Source organism: Pan paniscus, chromosome 4, assembly GCF_029289425.2.
Source record: "Pan paniscus chromosome 4, NHGRI_mPanPan1-v2.0_pri, whole genome shotgun sequence".
NCBI lineage: Eukaryota > Metazoa > Chordata > Mammalia > Primates > Hominidae > Pan > Pan paniscus.
Genome location: NC_073253.2, coordinates 35,622,085 through 35,646,896, shown reverse-complemented (window position 1 = coordinate 35,646,896; position 24,812 = coordinate 35,622,085). Strand labels below are relative to the sequence as shown.

Below are 24,812 nucleotides of genomic sequence, written 5' to 3'. Positions count from 1 at the left end.
TTTTTTTCAGTGAACTCTGTTCTCTTGTGGGTTGCAGTTTACTTTCATTAAAAATGGAATAGGATTTCTTATATATATAAAATATAAAAAATATGTAGCACTCACCACCATTCCCTATTTATATTTTAGTTGTGATTTAAAAATGAGATTTGACTAAAGCATTTAGCATACATGATCATCCATAATATGTGCCCTACTCCTTAATTCTTACTGGTTACCTTAGAAATTTTAAGTTTGACTGACTTCTTTAGAAAAATGTACGTTAATCACAGATGCCCCAATGTGGTATTGAAAGCAAATTAAAAATTTTAAATTAGGGCCAGGCACAGTGGCTCATGCCTGTAATCCCAAGTGCTTTGGGAGGCAGAGGTGGGAGGATTGCTTGAGGCCAGGAGTTTGAGACCAGCCTGAGCAATATAGTGAGACTCCCCCATCTACAAAAATAAAAAATAAAAAAAATTAGTTGGGCATGGTGGCGCATATTGTTAGTCCTAGCTACTCAGGAGGCTAAGGTGGGAGGATTGTTTGAGCCCAGGAGTTTGAGATTGCAGTAAGCTATGATTATGCCACTGCATTTCAGCCTGACCAGCAGAGTGACTGTCTCTTAACAAAACAAAAAAATTAAACATTGCTATTTTGCCAGTCTAATAAAATCATATTAAAATTTAGTTTAGACTTTGCCAAACATTTTATTTTTGACAGAGTGGTCCCATTTACTGAAGTGGTTTGTAATTAATGGCACTGCATTCAGCCATTCCTAGGTCTTTCTTGAAGGACATCAGCTACCCAGAGCTAATGTGTAACTCTATACTGGCAAATTTAAGCTACTCCTCCCTAGAAGAAATGAGATGATTAAAATAGTTGCTTTTCTTGGCAGTATCACATTACTATGAGGGAAAAGGGCAAACAAGAGTCTGCAAGGTGTATTGAGTAGTTACAGCTCTGCCACAAAAAACTAGTTTTTGTGACTTTGGTGAAGTTATTGTACCTCACTGGCCTTAATCTCACCTGTAACACCAAACAGTTGGATTAAATGACCTTTACGTTTTGTTTAACTTCTTAAATGCTTTAATATCTTTTCTGCCATAAACAGAGAAAGGAAATAGGTCCTCTGTATGTAGAAAAGGTTAAAAAGATTAACACATTTCCTAGAATAAATTCCAGTAGTCAATAATTGACTACAGATACTTGAAAGATGACTGATCAAAGCATGAGGGGGAATTGAGAAAGGATTTTAATTATAACTTAAGAGTTAATGAAAAAGGAGGCCGGGCACGGTGGCTCACGCCTGTAATCCCAGCAGTTTGGGAGGCTGAGGCGGGTGGATCACTTGAGGTCAGGAATTCGAGACCAGCCTGACCAACATGGTGAAACCCCGTCTCTACTAAAAATACAAAATTAGCTGGGCGTGGTAGTGCATGGCTGTAATCCCAGCTACTTGGGAGGCTGAGGCAGTAGAATCACTTGAAACCAGGAGGCGGAGGTTGCAGTGAGCCTAGATTGTGCCATTGCACTCCAGCCTGGGCAACAAGAGCGAAACTCTGTCTCAAAAAAAAAAAGTAATGAAAAAGGTAAGATCATCAATTGGCTAGAAATAATAACATTAATGAATATTCATGGAATGTTTACCATATTCCTAGGCATACAGAGCTTTCTGGTAGACATTTTAAAATTGTCTTTGCAGAGCCTGGCCAACATGGCGAAACCCTGTCTCTACTAAAATACAAAAAATTAGCTGGATGTGGTGGTGCACACTTGTCATCCCAGCTAGTGGGGTGGCTGAGGCATGAGAATCACTTGAATTCGGGAGGTGGAGGCTGCAGTGAGCCCAAATCGTGCCACTGTACTCCAGCCTGGGTGACAGAGCGAGACCCTGTCTCAAAAAAAAAAAAAAAAATAAGTAAATAAAGTTGTTCTTGCGTTTTCAAAATTAATGATTCTTAGTGTGATTGAAGATCTGCTATTTAAAATTTAAATTTTTGGTACATCTATATGGAAAGTTTATGGGTATAAATTTGTGGGGTCTCTACCAGCAAGCTGTTATGGAAACTATGGGCAAAGTAAAATTTTGTAGATTAGCTGTATTCAAGGCATTACCTATTAATCATGTATTCTGATAATGAGCTTTTGTTTTGTTTTTACTTCGCCTTTGAGAGAGAAATTTAAAAGACTGAACCTGTAGTCCAAAATTCTGAAGTTAAAATAGTTGTTATAGTCAGATTTTTCCAGAATTTACATTGCTTGAAGTAAGATAAACATTTTAAAAACTACTAAACTCATTGAGACTAATATCAGGATATTGTTAATAAATAACTTCTGCAGTACACTAATTGCTTCTCTGATGACTAGTGTTTATAAATCTTTTAAGGTTGTAACATAAAGAATTTACTTAATAATAACCCTGCCTCCAAAAATTTCCAAATTACTGAGTTCTAAAAGCTTTTTTGTCCATTGAAAGATCCTCAACCAGTGGCTAGTATTTGTTTTTGTCTCCTAGCATTCTAGTTATGGTACCAGAATGAGATAAAGGTTTTTTATTCTAATTCTCTATAATCTTCTCTTCATCCTTTGTTTTATTATATTTTTAGTATACTAGAGTATTGAATGGGAAAGGTATTCAAGTTTTTAAGTAATTTCTTGTAAGATTTTCCAATTTGACTTCTGTATTATAACCAAAATTACTAGAAAGCTATTAAAAAGTCTTATACAAATAGAGAGACATTTAGAATTAAAGTGAGTGGGGTTTGAGTTTACTTGGCAGGTCTTCTAGAATGTTGAGTATTTGAATGCCTCTTAGGGGAAAGGAATATATATATCCTTACTTTCTAAGAGTGATTCTGGTAAGTAATGATTGAGTTTTTTTTTTTTTTTTACTAATATTCTCAGTCATGTACTGAGAACATGCACACATACCATGGAATTTTATTTTATGCCAATTTTCAACATGGGGATGAAATGTGATACATAAAGGAAATTTAAATAAAGCATCCTACTTTGTACTGTGTGGTAAAAATTTATACCCTTTTAATTATAGTTGGAGACCGTGTAAGTTGGTCATAATGGTTCATTACATTTACATTAATAGATTTCAGAAGTTATTTTTTAAAGTTTTTGCTAAATCATACATTAAAAGTGAATTAATATGCTTTGTTGTTGAGTTTATGTAGTTGTTATACATAGTGTATTCCTAATTCTTAAATCCTTCCTAATTCTTAAATTTGAAAATGTATTACTTGTATTTTACCATACTCATGACATTATATTTTACAGTTATTTCTTATATTGTGAATGTTAGGCACTTTACCTTTTTATATTGTTCTTTTCATGTTAAAACAATGTAAAATTACTGTTAATTAATTTAATGAGATTGGATTTGTTTAAAACGATTGGTGAAGAATGACACAAATATGGTGGTAACATGAGGATATAATTTCTTTGTATGAAATTTTATTAATAGCAGATCGTGCCCTTAGTTTTCTAACTTTTGCTGAGCATTCTTTAAAAATGTACTAATGAGGTTAAAGATTTTTCTTTCATTTTTATTTGATTTTTTTTGTTGTTATTTGCAGTATATCAGTTTTCCTGAACGATTTCAATTTTGGTATTGTTAGTGGAAATTAAATAATAAAGGGACAATTATGAAAGAACTATTTTAATCTCCTAGTGTCATTGAACTGTATTTTTAAAATTGTAGTTTTTGATTGCTACATCCATCTTATTAAATAATGTCTATTCAGTATCTGTAGAGCAATCCATGTCTTGCTTATTGTGTGTGTATGTCTGATGTTGGACAAATTATGTATGTCCCTTTATTGGTAGCCTATTATTCTAAAACCATGTGAGGAACATTGATTTACATAGGGATATATGTAGTTTATTAATAAAACCTTAGTTTGTCAACTGAAATATATTTTAAATACAAACTTAGGGATAAGAATTAATTTCATGAAATATTTGAAAATTGTTGAATTTTAGCTTAAACCCTTATAGTCTTATACCTGGGATGTAGCTGACAAATTATTGCATTGTAAAATGAGTCACGTGAATCACGGAAGCTTTAAACTTTTTCTTTTTATAGCCCTACCTGAACCCATCCTTCCATCCCTCCAAAAAATTTACCCAGTAAGTGTTTCTTATAAATTATTATAATACATTTTATGTCAAGTGTATGTAGAACTATTATAAGTAGTATTAATGTGATTATAAAAGTAGTAAGGCTAAGTACATGATAACATTTTCTATATATACCAAGAGAACATTTAAAATGTTTCATATACTGTTTCAGAAAACTCTCTTCCTTGTTATTTTGTTATTGGCAGACAGTCTGGTCAGTTGTGTTAATGGTGGAATTTGTTTTGCATGATGCTCAAGATTATCACTAATGGAGATTAAATATACTCAGTTGCCCATTTGGCCTTATTCCAGTTTTCTTCCTACTATTTTAAAATATAGCTTCACAGCATTTCTTTAGTTAGTAACTCAGAAATTTTTTGGCCCAGTATATTTATACTTTGAAAAGCAGGGGGAAAGAAGTTGGACAATTGGATAATCTTTCTATCTTTAATTTGATCTTGCTAAGTAATACACCACAACAGGTAATATTAGTACACTGTTCTTGTCTGCATAATACTATGAATCCTGCTGACATTAATTGGAAACATTCAAGAAATGAAGTGTGGCCACTAGAAAAAATTTAATATGTATTTAGTTTGAGTTTAGAGACACATAGGTTATGTATGTATTCATAATCTATAAGAATCCTTGTGTTTCTTTTTCAGTTTTCATGTATTCTTTCTCCAGAATTCTCTGTTTCTTTGTTTTATATCATTAGTGTTTTCCTCCATAGTCATTCTTTTTCCTGCATTTATTTGGAAATAATATTTAAGCTACTTGTTTAGAATGTTTGACTACTCTTCTGAAACCACGTAATTTTTACATATTGGTTTCATATACTTATAAGAAGAGCTGTCTTCTAAACTTACTAAATGGTCATATTACAAAGAGAAATATCACCAGCTTAGATGATTAATTTTCAAAAAACTTATTTATTGTGTCACACAAAATATAACAAATTTACTTGACATGGAACATCAGTTAAATATAGTTTAATATCTGATAATTGAGAAGAACCAATGTTCTTGGTTTTGAACATAAGTTATTATTGTAATGCACACATGCAAGGTGCTGGATAATAAACGTTCATTTTAATACAGCCTTCTGTGGTGGAGATCTCACATTCTGTGGAAGGTCATCTGCTAGGAGAGACTGTATAACAAGAGCCTTTTAGAATCTTGCTATCTCATCTTCCTTTTTTTAAACTAGTTTCTGCTATTATGAAGAATTATTATAATGAGTTTCCAGTATAGCTAAGGATCAGTCTTTATGGTCTCTTAAACATTATGAAAAATGAAAGAAAGTACAGAAATAGAGGTAACTTGAACTTTTTGGCCTTATTCTTTTTAATCTTTTTATTTATTCTTTTTTTTTTTTTTTTCTTAGAGACGGTCTTGCTTTGGTCTCAAATGCCTGGCCTCAAGCAAGCCTTCTACCTTGGCCTCCCAAAGTTCTGGGATTACAGGCATGAGCCACTACACCCAGCCTATTGGCCTTAATTTTGAATGTTTTTCTCTCTCCATAAAGTATTGACTCTCTTGTTTGTACTGAAAGGTCATATTTCATTTTATTGACCCAACCTCATCTTGCTTTAAGACACAGATGTCAGTGTAGAAAGAGCTGCATATATTCTTTAGCAAAGGAGCTAATAAACTTATCCCAAAATAATATTGTGTATTGAAAAATGCTTCTGCAGCAGTCTCACTTAAAACCCTATGCTACATGAAGCTCTTTTTACTAATATAGGAGACTGGCGAAATATCAGTGTACTGTGGTTGGGGTCAGAGGGAATGCTTTCATAATACTCAGATTCTTACTGACGGCCCCATTTTCACTTCTGTGTTCTGTTTTTCTTATTATCTAGCTTTCTCCCATGACAGAGTCCTGACTTCTGTTCATATCCACTACCTCTGGCCCTATGCTCTCCATCTGTTTTGCTTGTAAGCTTATTTCTATACCTGTAATGGGGAAATAGATTTAGCCCCACGGCCTTAAAAAATACTAATAGCAAGACCTGCGAGATTAGGAATCTCCTAATTTGCATTTACATATGGTTACATTGCCATCATAAATATTTAATTAATTTACCTTTACTATAAGATTTTTGTTTACATGGATAGGGACTTACTACCTCTTCTCACACAAGATTTTTTGTTTTATATGAAACCTGTAAGCTGGTCAGCAGAACACATTTTTAATGGTCCGTCTGATGGAACAAACAAGTCAGCTTGTTTGCTATTATTAATAATAACCATCCGGGCGTGGTGGCTCACGCCTGTAATCCCAGCACTTTGGGAGGCTAAGGTGGGTGGGTCACGAGGTCAGGAGTTAAAGACCAGCCTGGCCAAGATAGTGAAACCCCGTCTCTACTAAAAATACAAAAATTAGCTGGGCATGGTGGCAGGTGCCTGTAATCCCAGCTACTCAGGAGGGTGAGGAGGAGAACTGCTTGAACCTGGGAGGCGGAGGTTGCAGTGAGCCCAGATTGCGCCACTGTACTCCAGCCTCGGCGACAGAGCGAGACTCTGTCTCAAAAAAAAAAAAAAAAAAAAAAAAAGATATATATATATATCTATATATAAAATAGCCATCGTTTATTTAGTATCCATTATATATGTCAGCATACTGTACATTTTATACACAATTTTAAAAATCCTGAACAAATAAACTTGCAAGGTATTATCCCTCTTTCACTAATGAAGAAACTGTTTTAGAAATGTTGCATGATTGATACAAGTGGTACTAACAATTTTTCCATTATACTCTTTCTTGGGGGAAGGCAAAATTACAGTAGTATTCACTAACATTTTATCTAATTTCTGTTGCTTATTACATTTTATTTGTATACATCTGATTGTTCATATACAGATACACCTTTAAGGGCAGCAGTTATGGCAGAATTTCAGCTTGTATAAATAAGTTTAAGATAAGTTAACAACAACAAAAAAACAACTTTGTTACTTTACAAAGGAAACCGCGGAGTTCTTTTAAATTTCTAGCTTCTCTAATACAAAATAGGGTTTATTTTTAAAATAAGAGAAAACAATTTTGGAATCGAATAAATTTGTTCAGTATACTATGCTTTTTAGTCATTTTCATATTTTCAAAATTTATAACATTTTAAATATTTTTAAAATTGGTATATTTCAGTTCAGTTGTGATATGAAAGGGATAAAAGGCTATAAACATCATTGTCTCTAAAAACTGTATTATAGTATAGAATTACTGCTTATTACTAAATTCTTATTGACTTAACGTAGCTGATGGAGGGGTACGTTATTCAGTTGAATAAATGAAGCTGAGAAAGTTAAATATATAAACAGATTGAGCTTATGAAAGAATCTTTATTTTAATGCAAGCATATTACTATGAGGGTTAACTTAAATTTATGCTAGGTAGATTTATCAATACAACTTGTGTTTTTTAGCTATTTGTTTCCTTCGCTAAAAGTATCTTTGTACTCTAGGAAACATTTATGTTAATACAGTTGCAAGAAAATAACCCTCTTCTTTTTAATAGTTATGAAATAAAGAATTCTATAGCTTTTCTGTGTAGTTAAATGTTAAAAAACACCTTAAATTATACATATATACATATACAGTAATGTGCTGCATAATGATGTTTTGGTTAATGACAGACCACATACATGACCGTGGTCTCATAAGATGGTGATAGAGCTGAAATATTCCTGTCACTTGGTTTTTGCTGTACTATACTTTTTATCATTATTTGTGAGTGTACTCTTTATGCTTATTTAAAAAACAAGCTAACTATAAAATGGCCTCATAGGTCCTTCAAGAGGTATTCCAGAAGAAGACATTGTTATATGAAATGACAGCTCCATGCATGATATTGTCCCCAAAGATCTTCCAGTGGGACATGATGTGGAGGTGGAAGACAGTGATAGTGATGATCCCGATACTGTGTGGGCCTAAGCTGATGTGTATGTTTGTGCCTTTGTTTTTAACAAAAAAGTTTAAAAGGAAAAAAAAATTTAAAATAGAAAAAATCTTATAGAATAAGGATATAAAGAAAGAAAATATTTTTGTATCATTGTGCAATGTGTTTGTATTTTAAGCTGTGTTGTTACAAAACAGCCTAAAAGTTAAAAAGTTTTTAAAATAAAGCAAGCTAAGGTTAATTTATTATTGAAGAAAGAAAAATTTTAAAATAAACTTAGGGTAGCCTAAGTGTACAGTATTTATAAAGTCTACAGTAGCGTATAGTAATGTTCTAGGCCTTCACATTCACTCACTACTCACTCATTGACTCACCCAGCAACTACCACTTCTGCAAGCCCCACTCATGGTAAGGGTATACTGTTTTTTATCTTTTATACCATGTTTTTAGTGTACCTTTTCTATTTTTAGATATGTTTAGATCCACACATACTTGTGTTACAGTTGCCTACAGTATTCAGTATAATAACATGCTGTACAGGTGTGTAGCCTGTGCAGACATACGTTTGAGGTGTTGCAGGTTTGGTTCCAGGCCACCACAATAAAGTGAGTCACATGAATTTTTTGGTTTCCCAGTGCATATAAAAGTTACACTTACACTATCATGTAGTCTCTTAAGTGTGCAATAGCATTATGTCTAAAAAATGTACATACCTTTGTTTAAAAATGCTTTATTGCTACAAAATGCTAACAATCAGCTGAGCCTTCAGCACCAGTTGTGGAGAGTCTTGCTTTGATATTGATGGCTCCTGACTGATCAGAGTGGTGGTTGCTGAAGGTTGGGGTGGCTGTGGCAGTTTCTGAAAATAAGACAACAGTAAAGTTTGCCACATTGATTGATTCTTCTTCACAAAATACTTCTCTATAGTATATGATGATCTTTGCTAGCATTTTACGTACAGTAGAACGTCCTTTAAAATTGAAGTCAGTCCGCTCAAACTCTGCCACTGCTTTGCCAGCTAAGTTTATGTAATGTTCTAAATCCTTTGTTTATACACTTAGAAATATTATCCCTCTTTCACTAATGAAAAAACTAAGTCTTTGAAAAGTTACATGGTTGATCCAAGCAGTACTGGTATTTTGTTGTCATTTCAACAAGATTCACAGCATCTTCACCAGGAGTAGATTCTATCTCAAGAAACTACTTTTCTTTGCTCATCCATAAGAAGCAGAACTTCATCTGTTAAAGTTTTATCATGAAATTGCAGCAGTTCAGTCACATCTTCAGGTTCCACTGCTAATTCTAATTATCTTGCTGTTTCCACCACATCTGCAGTTACTTCCTCCACTGAAGTCTTGAACCTCTCAAAGTCATCCAAAAGTGTTGGCATTAACTTCTTTTAAACTTCTGTTCATGTTGATATTTTGACCTCCCATGAATCATGAATGTTCTTAACGGTATCTAGAATGATGACTCCTTTCCAGAAAGCTTTCAATGTACTTTGTCCAGATTCATTAGTGGAATCACTATCTGTGGCAGTTATAGCCTTGTGAAATGTATGTCTTAAATAATAATACTTCAAAATGAAAATTACTCCTTGATCCGTGGGCTGTAGAATGGATGTTGTGTTAGCAGGCATGAAAACATTAATCTCTTTGTACATCTCCATCAGAGCTCTTTGATGATTAGGTGCATTGTCAATGAGCAGTAGTAGTAGGTCTCAATAGTGGGCTTAAAATATTCAGTGTACCATGCTGTAAAGAGATGTGTTGTCATCAAGGCTTTGTTTTTCCATTTATAGAGCACTGGCGGAGTAAATTTAGCATAATTCTTAAGGGCCCTGGGATTTTGGAATGGTATATAAGCATTGGCTTCAACTTGAAGTCACCAGCTGCATTAGCCCCTAACAAGAGTCAGCTTGTCCTTTGAAACCTTGAAGCCGGGTATTGATGTCTCTTCTGTAGCTGTGAAGGTTCTAGATAGCATCTTCGAATAGAAGCCTGTTTCATTTACACTGAAAAATGTGCTATTTAGTGTAGCTGCATTCATCTGTTGTTCAGTGTAGCCATGTTAATTTAGCGAGATAACTTCTGGATAACTTGCTATAGCTTCTTCACTTGCTGTTCACTTTGTAATTTTATGTTACGTAAATAGCTTCTTTCCTTAAACCTCATAACCAGCCTCTGCTACCTTCCAACTTTTCTTCTGCAGCTTCCTCACCTCTGTCATCCTTCATAGAATTGAAGAGAGAGTCTTGCTCTGGTTAGGTTTTGGCTTAAAGAAGTATTTTGGCTTGTTTGATCTATCCAGACCAGTGAAACTTTCCATATCAGCAATAAGGCTGTTTTGCTTTTTTATCATTGATGCGTTCACTGGAGTAGTACTTTTAATATCCTTCAAGAACTTTTCCTTTGCATTCGCAGCCTGGCTGTCTTTGGTGCAAGAGACCTAACTTTTGGCTTGTATTGGTTTTCAACATGACTTCTTCACTAAGCTTAGTCATTTCTTGCTTTTCATTTAAAGTGAGAGATGTGTGACTTTTCCTTTCACTTGGTCGGCCATTGTAGGGTTATTAATTGGCCTAATTTCAGTATTGTTGCATCTCAGAGAATAAATAGGGAGACCCAAGGAAGGGGAGAGAGACAGGGGAATTGCCTGCCAGTCAGTGGAGCAATCGGAATACACATAACATTTTTGATTAAGTTTGCAGTATTATGTGGATACCATTTGTGGCACTCCAAAACAATTACAGTAGTAACATCAAATATTACTGATCACAGATCACCATAAGATATAATAGTAATGAAAAAGTTTGAAATATGAGAATTACCAGAGTGGAACACAGAGACCTGAAGTGCGCACACGCTGCTGGAAAAATGGCACTGCTGATAGACTTGCTAGATGCACCGTTGCCATAAACCTTCAATTTGTAAAAACTGCAGTATCTTCGAAGTACAGTAAAGTGAAGTGCAACAAAACGAGGTGTGCCTATATATATACAATGGGCCCTCTGTATGTAGGTTATGCATCCATAGATTCAACCGACTACACCTAAAAAATATTCAGGAAAAATAAAAATACAACAATAAAAGTAATACAAATAAAAAATATAACAACTATTTAGATGGAGTTTACATTGTATTAGGTATTGTAAGTAATCTAGAGATGATTTAAAGTATATGAGAAGGTGTACATAGGTTATATGCAAATACTTCACCATTTCATATAAGGGACTTTAGCATCCCCTGGAGCCCTGGAACCAGTTGCCTAGGAATACCAAGGGACAACTGTACACACATATATATAGCAACTTTTTCATTTTAAAAATTGACCTAATGTAAGGAAGGGATCCATCAATTACCTGAAACAGGCTATAAATGAATACATTTGAAAAGATTTAGCCAGCTGTGGTGGCTCATGCCTGTAATCCCAGCACTTTGGGAGGCCGAGGCGGGTGGATCACAAGGTAATGAGATCGAGATCATCCTGGCCAACATGGTCAAACCCCGTCTCTACTAAAAATACAAAAATTAGCCGGGTGTGGAGGCACGCGCCTGTAGTCCCAGCTACTCCGGAGACTGAGGCAGGCGAATTGCTTGAACCCAGGAGGCGGAGGTTGCAGTAAGCTGAGATCACGTCACTGCACTCCAGCCTGGGTGACAGAGTCTCACTCTGTCTCAAAAAAAAAAAAAAAAAGGTTAACAAATTTTGGTGGAGATTTTTTTTTAAATGGTTATAAAACATTGTTTTAAAGTTGGCACTACTTGAATTTTGAAAACATAGAAAAATTAATTTGGAAATAATACATGAAAATTTTCAGGAGGTAACCACACTGTATTGTATAAATGTGCAATAATAATGATATGTGGCATATACTAAACAGTTAATAAATCCTTACAACCATCTGAGTATTTTTCCTTTCCTTGTATTATAAATGATGAAGCTGAGGAAAGCTAAGTAACTTGATTAAATGCCTGCAGCTAATAGAAGGGTGATGCTTCACACTTCAGTCTGACTTCAAAGCTAATGCTCTTAGTCACTTCATTATAGTACCTCTACTTTATGTTATATACTTACCTTGATCTCACAACTTGTAAAATCTACTAAAGTCAGATATAATTAAAGGAAATTTTATGGTGAATCTTTAACATACATCACCAGATTAATGATGACCTACCTGCGTGCAATTCAGATATCTTTGCAGAAACTTCAAGGTATCACTTAGTTCTTTTTCTTTTCAGGCAGAAGTATGCCCTATCAGTTTTTCTTTTCCTTGTAACCTTCTTTAACATACATTTCTAGGATCTCATAATTCATATCGTTAGGAAATTATGCTTAATCTCTTTTAATAACGTAAATTTCTGTTTACCTGGAGATGGAAAGTGATCATCTTTGACTTAAGCCTTTCATCATTTAAAGAACGGTTTTCAAATAGAAGGTTAGCCATTCTAACTTATTCCAGAAAGCGCTTAATTGTCCACATTTCAGACTTTGAAGGTAACGTAAGATATCATGGGACAGTCTCAGAAAAAAATGATGGAATCTGGCAAAAAGGTATTTTTGCCATTATTATAGACAGTTCTATGAGCAGAAGTGGTGAGAGTTCTCAGATGTTTTCCAAGGGGTTTTCTATTTAATTTTTTTTAACTTGAAGAGAAATGAAAGATTACGTGTCTTCTAAAGGATCAACATTTAAAAATCATTTGGAAAATGTTTTCAGGAGTTAACAGGTTATACATTTGATTATCAGAAGCCCAGAATAAGATACCAACCTAAAAAATATAATCTTCCCTCTATATAGGCACACAAGCAACAGTAAAAATTTGTAACCCAAAAATTTATTTATTAAAGAGGTGGATGTTATCAGTTTAATTGCTATTCTGTGGACTTACTTTGTAATTTTAAGGCTGCTTTCTTTCTCTTTGACTTTTTGGTTGTTCTTTATGTACTTTCTAAAATATTAGTTTAAGTTCTGAACTCCCTTGTCCTATCTGAAGTAGCATGTATTTTTCTTAAATACATAACTAAAGTGGGGAAGCACCCTTTTAAAGAAATTCTTTTTTTTTCTTTCTTTTTTTTTAAATGAGATGGAGTTTTGCTCTGTTACCCAGGCTGGGATGGAGTGCAGTGGCGTGGATTCGGCTTACTGCAACCTCCACCTCCCGGATTCAAGCGATTGTCTTGCCTCAGCCTCCTGAGTAGCTGGGATTACAGGCGCCCGCCACCATGTCCAGCTAATTTTTGTATTTTTAGTAGAGACGGGGTTTCACCGTGTTGGCCAGGCTGGTCTCGAACTCCTGACCTCGAGGGAACCGCTCGCCTCGGCCTCCTGAAGTGCTGGGATTACAGGCATGAGCCACTGTGTCAGGCCTTAAAGAAATTATTTGTTGAAATTTTAAAGCAAAGAATCTTTCTGTAATGTGAATGATCATTAAAAACTGGGGATGTCTTTTCTTTCTTTTTTTTTTTTTTGAGATAAGGTCTTGCTCAAGCTGGAGTGCAGTGGTGCAATGATGAGCCCTCCTGGGCTCAGCTGCTTCTCTCACCTCAGCCTCCTGAGTACCTGGGACGACAGCAGTCATCACCATGCCCAGCTAATCTTTCTATTTTTTTTTAGAGATAGGGTCTCAGTAAGTTGCCTAAGCTGGTCTCAAACTCCTGGGCTCAAGGATTTCATAATTCATATTGCTATGAAATTATACTTAATGTGTTTTATTTGATAATAACCTAAATTTCTTTCTGTTTGCCTGGAGATGGAAAGTGATCATCTTTCACTTAAGATTTTGAAAAACAGTTTCCATATAGAAGATTAGACAGTCTAACTTACTTCAGAAAGTGCTTAATTATCCAAAGATTGATCCTTCTGCCTTGGCCTCCCAAAGTGCTGGGATTACAAGCTTGAGCCACCATGCCTGGCTTAGGGGATTTCTTAAGGATAGATAGAATTACTGTTTACTGGTAGCTGCCTTTAGGTGTCCTCATTTTTTCAGTTTTGGTTTGGATTTCTGCTTCAGTTCTCCCTCAATAAGCATGACCTGACTCTTTGTGTGTGACCATGAAAAAGAACAGTGAAGCTAAGAGAAGACTGGCCAAATTGTCGGTTTCAGGTCATTCAGCATTTTAATGGAGTGGCTCTCACGACTCTTCAGTTCTTAATGTCATAATTGCTGACCTTTTTAAATTACTGAACAAAATAAACATTTTAAAGGAGGTACAATCATTTTTAGACTTCAGATAAGAAAGTGACTTCTGTTTTAGCATATTCAGTTCATAAATTGAATGCTAATTGTGCTTGGTGCTAGGAATCAAAATTAGTAAGAAGCTTTCAGAGCAGGAGCTATTAAACAGTGACCTACTTATTTGATCTACATTATACCTTTTGTTTGATTTGCCAGAGAATAACATTTAAATTTTATAATTTTAAATATTGTCACCCTAAGTTCAATTTTATACCTAACAAGTAAGAGTTAAAGGGGAATAGAGGCACTGCATCTATTCTTCCTTCTGCCTTTAGTCTTTACTAATTGAGGTTTCTTTCCTACCCCCTCCACTTTTAGACAATTAAAATTTCTACTTGAATCTTAAAATGTAATTAATACTACAGCTGTTAGAAATGTAAGAGGAAAGTCCCATGTTGAGGAGTATCAACTTTATGAATTTGGTTGGAATAGAATTTTTATTCTGAGAGAAAGGTAATCACTTCATAGTAGTTAACAATTATTGATAGAATTATAGGTAATGGAACAAGGGAGGAGATATTTTTGTTTTCTTGCTCCTTTGTTTTTATTCATATTTTGGGGGCACTAGCATTAAATGATGCACTATGCAATTTCTCTACTACCATTATTTAGAGAGTCTCCATTTTTTAACTTGGCATTATTTAGATTACATTATTTAGATTTTAACTTGGCATGTCTTTAATTACATTAGTATCTATAAGCCCAGGATTGAGGTGGTTTGGAATCTTAACCGTAGTTGTCATTCTGCTGCCTTAACTAATTGCTTTTTTTTTTTTTAAACGAAAAAAAAAATCCATTTCTATTCTGACGGCAGTGGAGAAATACAGAAAACCATCCTTGATGGCACTGTGCAAATTACCTTGCATTATTTTCTAATTGATGTATATAAATGACTTAATAATTTTGATAGTACATTTAGTATATTCGAGAGCCAGAACTTGCTGTTAAGAGAGGAAAAATGGATATGAAAATGAATGGGATAACATAGGAAAACAGAATAAGTACCCATTAGTATTCTTTCTAATAGGCGTCTTTGTTCCTGGATTTCAGGCAAATAATATCCTCTTTTATAAATATTATGGTAAAAGCTTGCTGAATATTGCTTGTTGGTATGTTTCCTGTCTCATTTTCCCTGCCTTCTTTGTCTTTTCAAGCTTAATTCAGGTTGAACATCTCTCTTCTTTTCCATCTAAGATACAGAAACAAAAGAAAGCAAAATTTATAAAATCTTAAAATTAGTATAAGTACTATTTCTATATTAAAGTTATTCTTACGGCCTTTGAGAGAAGTTTGAAGTGACAGAAAAAACTCTTACTTTGTGCTTGATATAGCCTTTATACATGAAGTATAACTGCTCCTTGTAGGAATAATTAAGAATGAGATAACCTTTGTGAAGAAATCTATATGGTATTGGGTAGATCTTGGTATGTATAGTAAGGTTTTATTTATGAGTTAGAAAATCTTCTGCTAAGTAGCGATCTGTTTGGTTAACTGAGTGATATACTCAAGCCAAGGATTAGAATGTTAGTTTTTCAGGTACATTCTGGTCTACTGCAAATACTGGTGAAGTCTTTAGTGGAAGAAAAATTTCAGGTTTCCAAATTGCCAAATAGAGTAAATTTCTTCTCTCTTTTTCAAAGAGGAGCCTAGTTCAGGATTTATAAAGTTTCTTAGTGTGTGTTTTAAATGGCTTTACATTTTTTTCCCTTCTTCTTTTTGACAGGAGTCTTTTAGTCCTGCTATACAGCTGCACCTTGTACATCAAGCTCCAAGTAATGTTCCTCCTTACCTCTCAAAGAATGAATCAAACCTTGGGGACCTCTTACTGGGCTTTCTTAAATATTATGCCACAGAATTTGAGTAAGTAAAACTTTAAATTGTGTTTGTTCACTTACGTGTGTGTGTGTGTGTGTGTGTGTGTATGTATGTATATATATGAATACGAATATATAAGTAAATGCTACAGATTTAGTCAGGAGCTGTGTTTGTCACTTCCAGTGTTGTAAAGTTGTCCAGAAATGTATAGTTTATAAAATTTCCTATGTGACAATGAATTATTGGAAGCTAAATAGATTTTATATTCTTAGCTAATAAATACATTTATAGTTCAGTAGGCCCAGTTTTAGTTGATTTCAATAGTGGTAGGCCCTATGTGTTGGTCCTGTGCAGGTGCTGTGTAGTTTGGAGCATCCATTTTCTATACACTTAAAATGTATAGTAAAAAACACTGCTAAGAAAGACTAATGAAGATCTATTTAATACTTGGCATCTTCATAAATAGTTGTGTTAGTATGATATACAAATTGAGGAATGTGTCTTTTCCTTTTTTCTTTTCTTTTTTGAAGATGATATGTAAACATAAAACAAAGAATGTATAATCAGGCTGGACAGAACTGAAAGTTCTTATGTGAGTTCTAAGTCCAGAGAGAGTGGAGTTAGGACTTACTTGCAGCTCTTCTGATCAATCTGGAAAAGCTTGAGGGGGGAAGAGAGAAGATTGAGGAATTGTACAGTATTAGAGGCAGGTACAGTTACCATTGGATACCACTTTGAAGAAGTTTGCATAGGGTAATAATAATAGTAATAATAATAATAATAAATTGCTATTACTAGGTGGGAAAATGGTTCTAAACATATATTTATTATATTATTATTTATATTTATCATTTCATTCCGTTTACATAATTGTTATCTGGTGTGTGGTATATTATGCCCATTTTACCAGTGAAGCATAGAGAGAGGGGAAGTAACGTGCTCCAAGATCACATAGCTAATAAGAGTACTATTTCAGGCCGGGCGCGGTAGCTCATGCCTGTAATCCCAACACTTTGGGAGGCCGAGGCGGGTGAGGTCGCGAGTTCGAGACCAGCCTGACCAACATGGAGAAACCCCTTCTCTACTAAAAATACAAAATTAGCTGGGCATGGTGGTGCATGCCTATAATCCCAGCTACTTGGGAGGCTGAGACAGGAGAAACGCTTGAACCTGGGAGGTGGGGGTTGCAGTAAGCTGAGATTGTGCCATTGCACTCCAGCCCGTGCAACAAGAGCGAAACTCTATCTCAAAAAAAAAAAAAAGAAAAAAGGATTTCAGATAGCTTTGACACAGAATTCACACTTAACTGTCATACTGGACAAGTATAAAAAGGTAAGAGCTTTTATTTATTTATTTATTTTTTTATTTTTTTTGAGACGGAGTCTCACTGTGTTGCCCAGGCTGGAGTGCAGTGGCGTGATCTCGGCTCACTGCAACCTCTGCCTCCCTGGTTCAAGCAATTCTCCTGCCTCAGCCTCCCAAGTAGCTGGGACTACAAGCACCCGTGACCACGCCTGGCTAATTTTTGTATTTTTAGTAGAGATGGGGTTTCATCATATGGGCCAGGCTGGTCTCAAACTCTTGACCTAGTGACCTGCCCGCCTCAGCCTCCCAAAGTGCTGGGATTACAGGTGTGAGGCACCATGCTCGGCCACGGAGCTTTCATTTATATTAAGATGAAGAAAGATTAAAGACTGGATGAGACATAGTACATAAATAGACTGTGAAGGTTTAATGGTTATTCTAGAGTTCTCTTTAAGATATTGCAATAACAATAGCTAATGTTTAGTGAGAATTTATCTAGTGTGCTGTAGTAAGCTGAGTGATTCCCATGGATTTCAGTTAATCCTCATAATAACCTCTGTCAAGCTTAGGGAATTTGTGTACATGAAACTTGCCCATGGCAATCTACAGCTAGATTGTGGGAGAGTTGGGATTCACTTTCAAGCTGGACTCCAAAACTACATTCTTAATTGTTAGACTGTATTGACATTGTTTATTATGTTATATAAATTAGGGACCGGGGGATGTTTGTGGAGGGGGAAAAGGATTCACAGAAGAAAGATACTTTTTTCCCATGTATAGTGTAGGATTAGAGCATCTGTATACAAATACCTTGAAAGTCACCTGCTTTGTTGAACAGAAACAAGATAGTGGATGTGTAGGTTTGTATGTTAATTTAATATTAAAGGAAACTAGTCTGCTGGGTCAGATGATACTGATGCTTGGAAAGAGGTTTCAGAACTTCACCATCTAGTACATTTGTCATTTCATATGAGATATTTTCAGAAATTTGAATGTGGGGATCACAGCCAAGAATGTAGTCATGGTAATAAACTAGAAGCTGTATAAAAGAATTATGGCAATTGTTAAAAATGTCTATAAGGATTTCTTCTGAACTTTGAGGTAATCATTTAAAAAGTTCTTTTTTCTTTTTCTTTTTTTTTTTTTTGAAACAGAACCTTGCTCTGTTGCCCAGGCTGGAGTGCAGTGGTGCGATCTTAGCTCACTGCAACCTCCGCCTCATGGGTTCAAGCAATTCTCCTGCCTCAGCCTCCTGAGTAGCTGGGATTCCAGGTGCGTGCCACCATGCCTGGCCAATATTTTTTTGTATTTTTAGTAGAGATGGGGTTTCACCATATTGGCCAGGTTGGTCTTGAACTCCTGACCTCAAGTGATCCACCCATCTCGGCCTCCAAAAGTGCTAGGATTACAGGTGTGAGCCACCGCACCTAGCCAAAAGTTCTTTTTTCTGAAAGACAAAACATTAAGTGACTGTTAAGGGATGCTTGAGTATATGGTATAAATGTTGCAGAAGTTTTATATGATCATTTAAAAATTACTATTTTCGGCCGGGTGTGGTGGCTCATGTCTGTAATCCCAGCACTTTGAGAGGCCATGGAGTGGAGATCACTTGAGCCCAGAAGTTTGAGACCAGCCTGGGCAACATGGCAAAACCCCCTTTCTACTGAAAATACAAAAATTAGCCAGGTGTGGTGGCACATGCCTGTAAACCCAGCTACTTGGGAGGCTGAGGCACAGGAATTGCTTGAACCAGGGAGGTGGGGGTTGCAGTGAGCTGAGATTGCTCCACTGCACTCCAGCCTGGACAATAGAGTGAGACCCTGTCTCAAAAAAAACTATTTTTCTTACCTACTTCACTCACACCTTGCTGCTGAAATACTTCTGTTTTGTTACTTTTTGTGGGTACATAATAGGTTTGTATATTTATAGGGTATGTGAGATATTTTGATATAGGCATACAGTGCATAATAATCACATCAGGGTAAATGGGGTATCCATCACCTCAAGCATTTATCGTTTGCATTACAAACAATCCAGTTATCCTGTTTTAGTTATTTTTAAATGTACAATTAAATTATTATTGACTATAGTCACCCAGTTGTGTTATCAAATATATATCTTATTCATTCTATTTTCTTGTACTCATTAACAATCCCCACTTCCCCCTCTCCCTGCCACTGCCCTTCCCAGCCTCTGGTAACCATCATTCTAGTCTGTTATCTCCTTGAGTTCAATTGTTTTAATTTTTAGATCCCACAGATAACTGAGAACATGTGAAGTTTGTCTTTGTCTGTCTGGCTTATTTCACTTAATGTCCTCCAATTCCATCCATGATGTTGCAAATGACAGGATCTCATTCTTTTGTATGGCTCAATAGTACTCTGTTGTGGATAAGTACCACATATTATTTATCCATTCCTCTGTTGATGGACACTTAAGTTCCTTCTAAATTTTGGCTATTGGGAATAGTGTTACAAAAACATGAGAGTGCAGATATGTCTTCAGTATCCTGATTTTCTTTCATTTGGGTATATGCCTAGGAGTGAGATTGCTGGATCATATGGTAGTTCTACTTTTAGTTTTGGGGAAACCTCCAAACTGTTCTTCATAATGGTTGTACTAATTTACATTCCCACCAGCAGGGTATGAGGGTTTCTTTGCCAGCATTCATTGTTGCCTGTCTTTTGGATAAAAGCCATTTTAAGTGGGGTGAGATGATACCTCATTGCAGTTTTGATTTGCCTAAGTCTGATGATTAGTGATGTTGAGCAGCTTTGCATATACCTCGTTGCTCTTTGTATGCCTTCTTTTGAGAAATGTCCTTTGAGATCTTCTGTCCATGTTTTAATTGGATTATTAGATTTTTTCCTATAGAGTTGTTTAAGCTCCTTATATATTCTGCCTATTAATCCTTTGTGAGATGAGTAGTTTGCAAATATTTTCTCTCATTGTATGGGTTTGTCTCCTCACTTTGTTGATTGTTTCCTTTGCTATGCAGAAGCTTTTTAACTTGATGTGATCCCATTTGTCCATTTGCTTTGGTTGCCTGTGCTTGTGGAGTATTACTTAAGAAACCTTTGCCCATACCAATGTCCTGGAGAGTTTCCCCAGTGTTTTCTTGTGGTGGTTTCATAATTTGAGGTCTTAGATTGAATTCTTCAATCGATTTTGGTTTGTTTTTTGTATGTGTCGAGAGATAGGGTTCTAGTTTCATTCTTTCGCATATGGATATCTAGTATTCCCAGCACTATTTATTGAAGAGACTGTGCTTTCCCTAGTGTATGTTCTTGGCACCTTTTTTGAAAATGAGTTCACTGTAGATGTATGGATTTATTTTGGCATTCTTTATTCTGTTCCATTGGTCTATGTGTCTGTTTTTATGCCAGTCCCATGCTGGTTTGGTTGCAGCTTTACTGAATTTGTTTATCATTTTAAGATTGGGATAACTTCAAGATATTCAAGTGGAGATACTGAGTAGACAGTTGGATATATAAGCCTAGAGTCAGGAGACAGGCCACAGAGCTAAATATTTGGGAGTTGTCACCAGGTAGATGGTATTTAACACTATGAAACTCTTTGAAAAAAACCAAGAGAGTGAATATATAGATGGAAAAGAGAAAAGGGCCAAGCATTGGGTACTCTAATGTTAAGAAGTTTACAGTTTACAGTTAAGAAGTTTACAGGAAATGCAGGGGATAAAGGAATATGTATTGTTAAATGACACAATAAACAGAGAGACAGACAAATGCAGAATGTAGGCATTCTGGGAAATACCTGGCCTAATCTCCTCAAAAGTCAGTATCATTAAAAACAAACAAGGCCGGGCGTGGTGGCTCACGCCTGTAATACCAGCACTTTGGGAGGTCGAGGCAGGCAGATCATGAGGTCAGGAGTTGGAGATCAACCTGACCAACATGGTGAAACCTCATCTCTACTACAAATAAAAAAATTAGCCAGGTGTGGTGGCGGGCACCTGTAATCCCAGCTACTCACGAGGCTGAGGCAGGAGAATCGCTTGAACTCAGGAGGTGGAGGTTGCAGTGAGCCGAGATCGCGCCACCGCACTCCAGCCCTGGGCACTGCACTCCAGCCTGAGGCGACAGGGCGAGACTCCCTCTTAAAAAACAAACAAACAAAATGTGAGGGGAACTTTATTATATTTAAAGAGATAGAACAGTCATATACAATGCATGAACCTTTATTATAATCCAATTGGGGTGGGGGAACTATAAAAGGTATTTGAGTTACTGTTAATTTTCTAATTGCTGTTGGTGTTATAAAGGAGAATGGCCTTATTCTTAGGAGATATATACTGAAGGATACAGAAATGAACTTTGATGTGTACCGGTTACTAAGTGGTTCAGTTCAAAATACACACACACACAAATGTGACAAAATGTTAACACTTGTTGAATTGTTTTTAAATTTTATACTTTTAATTTTTTTTGTATTTGAAATTTTTCATAATACATAGATGATATAAAAATGAGATTGGGGATGAGAAGGAACTAATATATGAGTCTATCTAGGAAGAAAGAATCATTGAGATAGGAGGAAATCCAATGGAATGTGGTATCTTGGGAATCCAGAGGAGAAAAAAATGTTTTGAGGAGGAAGGAGTGATTATCTGTGTCATTATTTTTTGATAGATTGAGTAAGAAGCTATATGGACTCCTGGACCCTTGACAGGAACAGTTTCTGTGGAATAATGGGGATAAAAAGCCTAGCATTATTGGTGTGGACTCAAGAGAAGACAGAGGGAGAAGAATTCAATATGGATAATGTAACTCATTCTCTAGAGCAGAAAAAAACAGGGTAAAATTAGAGTGTTAAGTGGAGTCCAGTTTTTGTTTTTATTGTTAGAGAGGAGAAATAACCCATCTTGATGAAAAATTGATGATACCAGAGAAAGGCATAGTAAATTTTTGGAAATAAACTTGTTTGAGTTAAGAATGGTTGGAATCTAGAGCACAAATAGAATAGGAGCACAGATAATTCATTAATAAAGATTAAAAGTAGAATATATGGACACAGGTAAATGTAGCTGAATCAGTGTGGTTGGAGCTAGTAGGAATTATCTTTGGATTGTTTTAGGTTTTTAGTGAAATGAGTCAGGGACATGTGCAGGTAATGATTGTGAAGGTGGAAATTTGAGAAGTAAGACGAAAGTATGAATTGTCATATACTAGAGTAAAAGGGTGGATTAACTATGGAAAGACAGTATGGTTGGGGGTAGTAACATTAAGAGCCCTCTTTAGCTAAGTGATCATTAATTTAAAGTGTGATCATTCTGTATGGTTGCATCTCTCCACCCATGTTCAGCTGTGTGGGAAAGAATTGGAGTAGATTTAATCAGGGTTGTGTTTCAGCCAACTAAGTTCAATGCAGCAAGAGTGGGTAAGAGTTGAGAGTATGTGAAAGGGAGTGATTTTAATAACTGGCCATGCATGGGATATATTACATTCAGTCTTGAAAATGTGGGCACAGAGATGCCTATAGGACATCCAGGTGACAGTTTCCAATAGCTGGTTGTAAATGTTAGCCTGGAACTTACTAGAAAGGTCAGAGCTGGAGAAAGGATTTGGGAAAGAAACATCAGATTATTGGAGCCTAAGGTGTGTACTCTAGCATTAGAAGATTCAAAGAGGCTGAGCCCTGATGGATACTAACATTTAAAGGTTCAGATAGAAGATGAGAAGCCAGTCAAAACAGAACTCTAGGATTAGAGTAAAATTTTTTCCCTACCTATGACATTTGAAATTCTTAACCAAGTTTTCTTTCTGTTTGCTTCCCAGCCCATAACAATAAAACAAAATTATATATATTTGTTCACTTAATTTTACTAGTATATATACATATATATATATACATATATATGTATACACACACACACACTGCCATATGGTATCAGACTCATAATTTTGACTTTATTAGACTTGAATTTTTCTTTATGTCGCCTAAGACAGCATTTCCAGTTTAATCAGTTGCCTCAAAATACTATCTGTGGTCACAAAAAGAATGGGGCTGGGCACAGTGGCTCATGCACCTTGGGAGGCTGAGGTGGGCAGATTGCTTGAGGTCAAGAGTTTGAGACCAGCCTGGCCAAGTAGTGAAACGCCATCTCTGCTAAAAATACAAAAATTAGCCAGGCATGGTGGTGGGCGCCTGTAATCCCAGCTACTCGGGATGCTGAGGCAGGAGAATTGCTTGAACCTGGGAGGCACGGAGGTTGCAGTGAACTGGGATTGTGTCACTGCACTCCAGCCTGGGTGACAGAGCAAGACTCTGACTAATAAATAAATAAAAAGAATGGCTAAAGAGAGTTTATTGATGAATGCCAGTCTGTTAACATTACCAAAGAAGCAAGTACCTAACTTGCTTCTAATATAATTGGTTGTCTCAGTTTTATATTTAAAAGATGATCATGTATTATCAGTGTATTTTAGATTAAATTAAGCCCCATATCTGTTCTTCTTTCTGAAACATCTCTCTTGTGTAGATTCTGTATCTTATTTTACACTTTAATTATTGAGTGACGATAACAATTTTTACATGCTAAGCAAATTATGTTAGAGAGTAGATTAGTATGATAAAAGGCTTAGGTTATGGGCTGTGTTTTAAAGAATGAAATATTTAGGGAAGATATTTCTAAATTACCATTTAAATCCAACTCTTGAGAAGACCATTTGAGTCCAGGAGATTGAGGCTGCAGTGAGCCATGATTGTGCCACTGTACCCCAGCCTGGGCTTGTCGACAAAGCCCTGTCTCAAAAAATATATAACTAAATCTACCTTTAGAGTACAAAGAGTATACAATTATATGTCATGTTTTAATGATTTGAAATGTTTAACAATCTAGAAATATTTAAAAGTTCTTTGAAAGTGCAGTAGATTGAATCAGTCCAAATAGTAGTGATTCAAAATATTCTTTTTTCTTTTTGAAGCACTTCAAATGATATAATCATTTTAATAACCGCATTATTTGGGTTTATTGTACATTGAAACTTAAATGATATCTGGTAAGGGATTATAATAAAATGAATATATCTATTAACATATATCTCATACTGTTTCTGTGACCCAGTTTAGAACCAAGTAGTGGCATGTAGTGTAAAATCAGGATTTGTTTTAATAGAAATACAGTGGTAAAGATAGAATTTTTGATTTAAGGAAATAAAAGTTGTAATTTAACTGCAAGATATTGTATTTCAATATTCCAAACTCTTCTGAAAGTTAAAAATCAATCTATGCCCTATAAAAATAATGTTTACAGTTTTAATTCTGCAGATTTAGTTGTCCTATAATCTGTTATTAGAAAACAAATAGTCTCAAGGGAAAATTCATTTTATTAATAAATTTGACTTAACTAGTATAAAGTGAAGGGATGCAAACTGTAGTATGTAACCTTGTTTGCTTCAGGTTTGTGGCTATATAACTCCC

At 35.5% G+C, this 24,812-nt stretch overlaps 1 protein-coding gene across 44 annotated transcripts in view; it reads left to right on the top strand.

Annotated features, from left to right (window-relative positions):
* The window catches only part of TENT2 (terminal nucleotidyltransferase 2), a 73,878-nt gene that overhangs the window by 40,513 nt on the left and 8,553 nt on the right, over nucleotides 1-24,812 (top strand). For 40 of the 44 annotated variants that reach the window (XM_024928874.4, XM_055112271.1, XM_055112263.1 and 37 more), the window contains 2 exons: nucleotides 4,079-4,122; nucleotides 15,976-16,112. In XM_024928874.4, the coding sequence (XP_024784642.1) occupies nucleotides 4,079-4,122; nucleotides 15,976-16,112 (181 nt within the window). Of the gene's footprint in view, nucleotides 1-4,078; nucleotides 4,123-7,902; nucleotides 16,113-24,812 lie in introns of those variants that run through there. The other 4 variants (XM_063604196.1, XM_063604198.1, XM_055112276.2 and 1 more) reach the window with 2 other exon arrangements.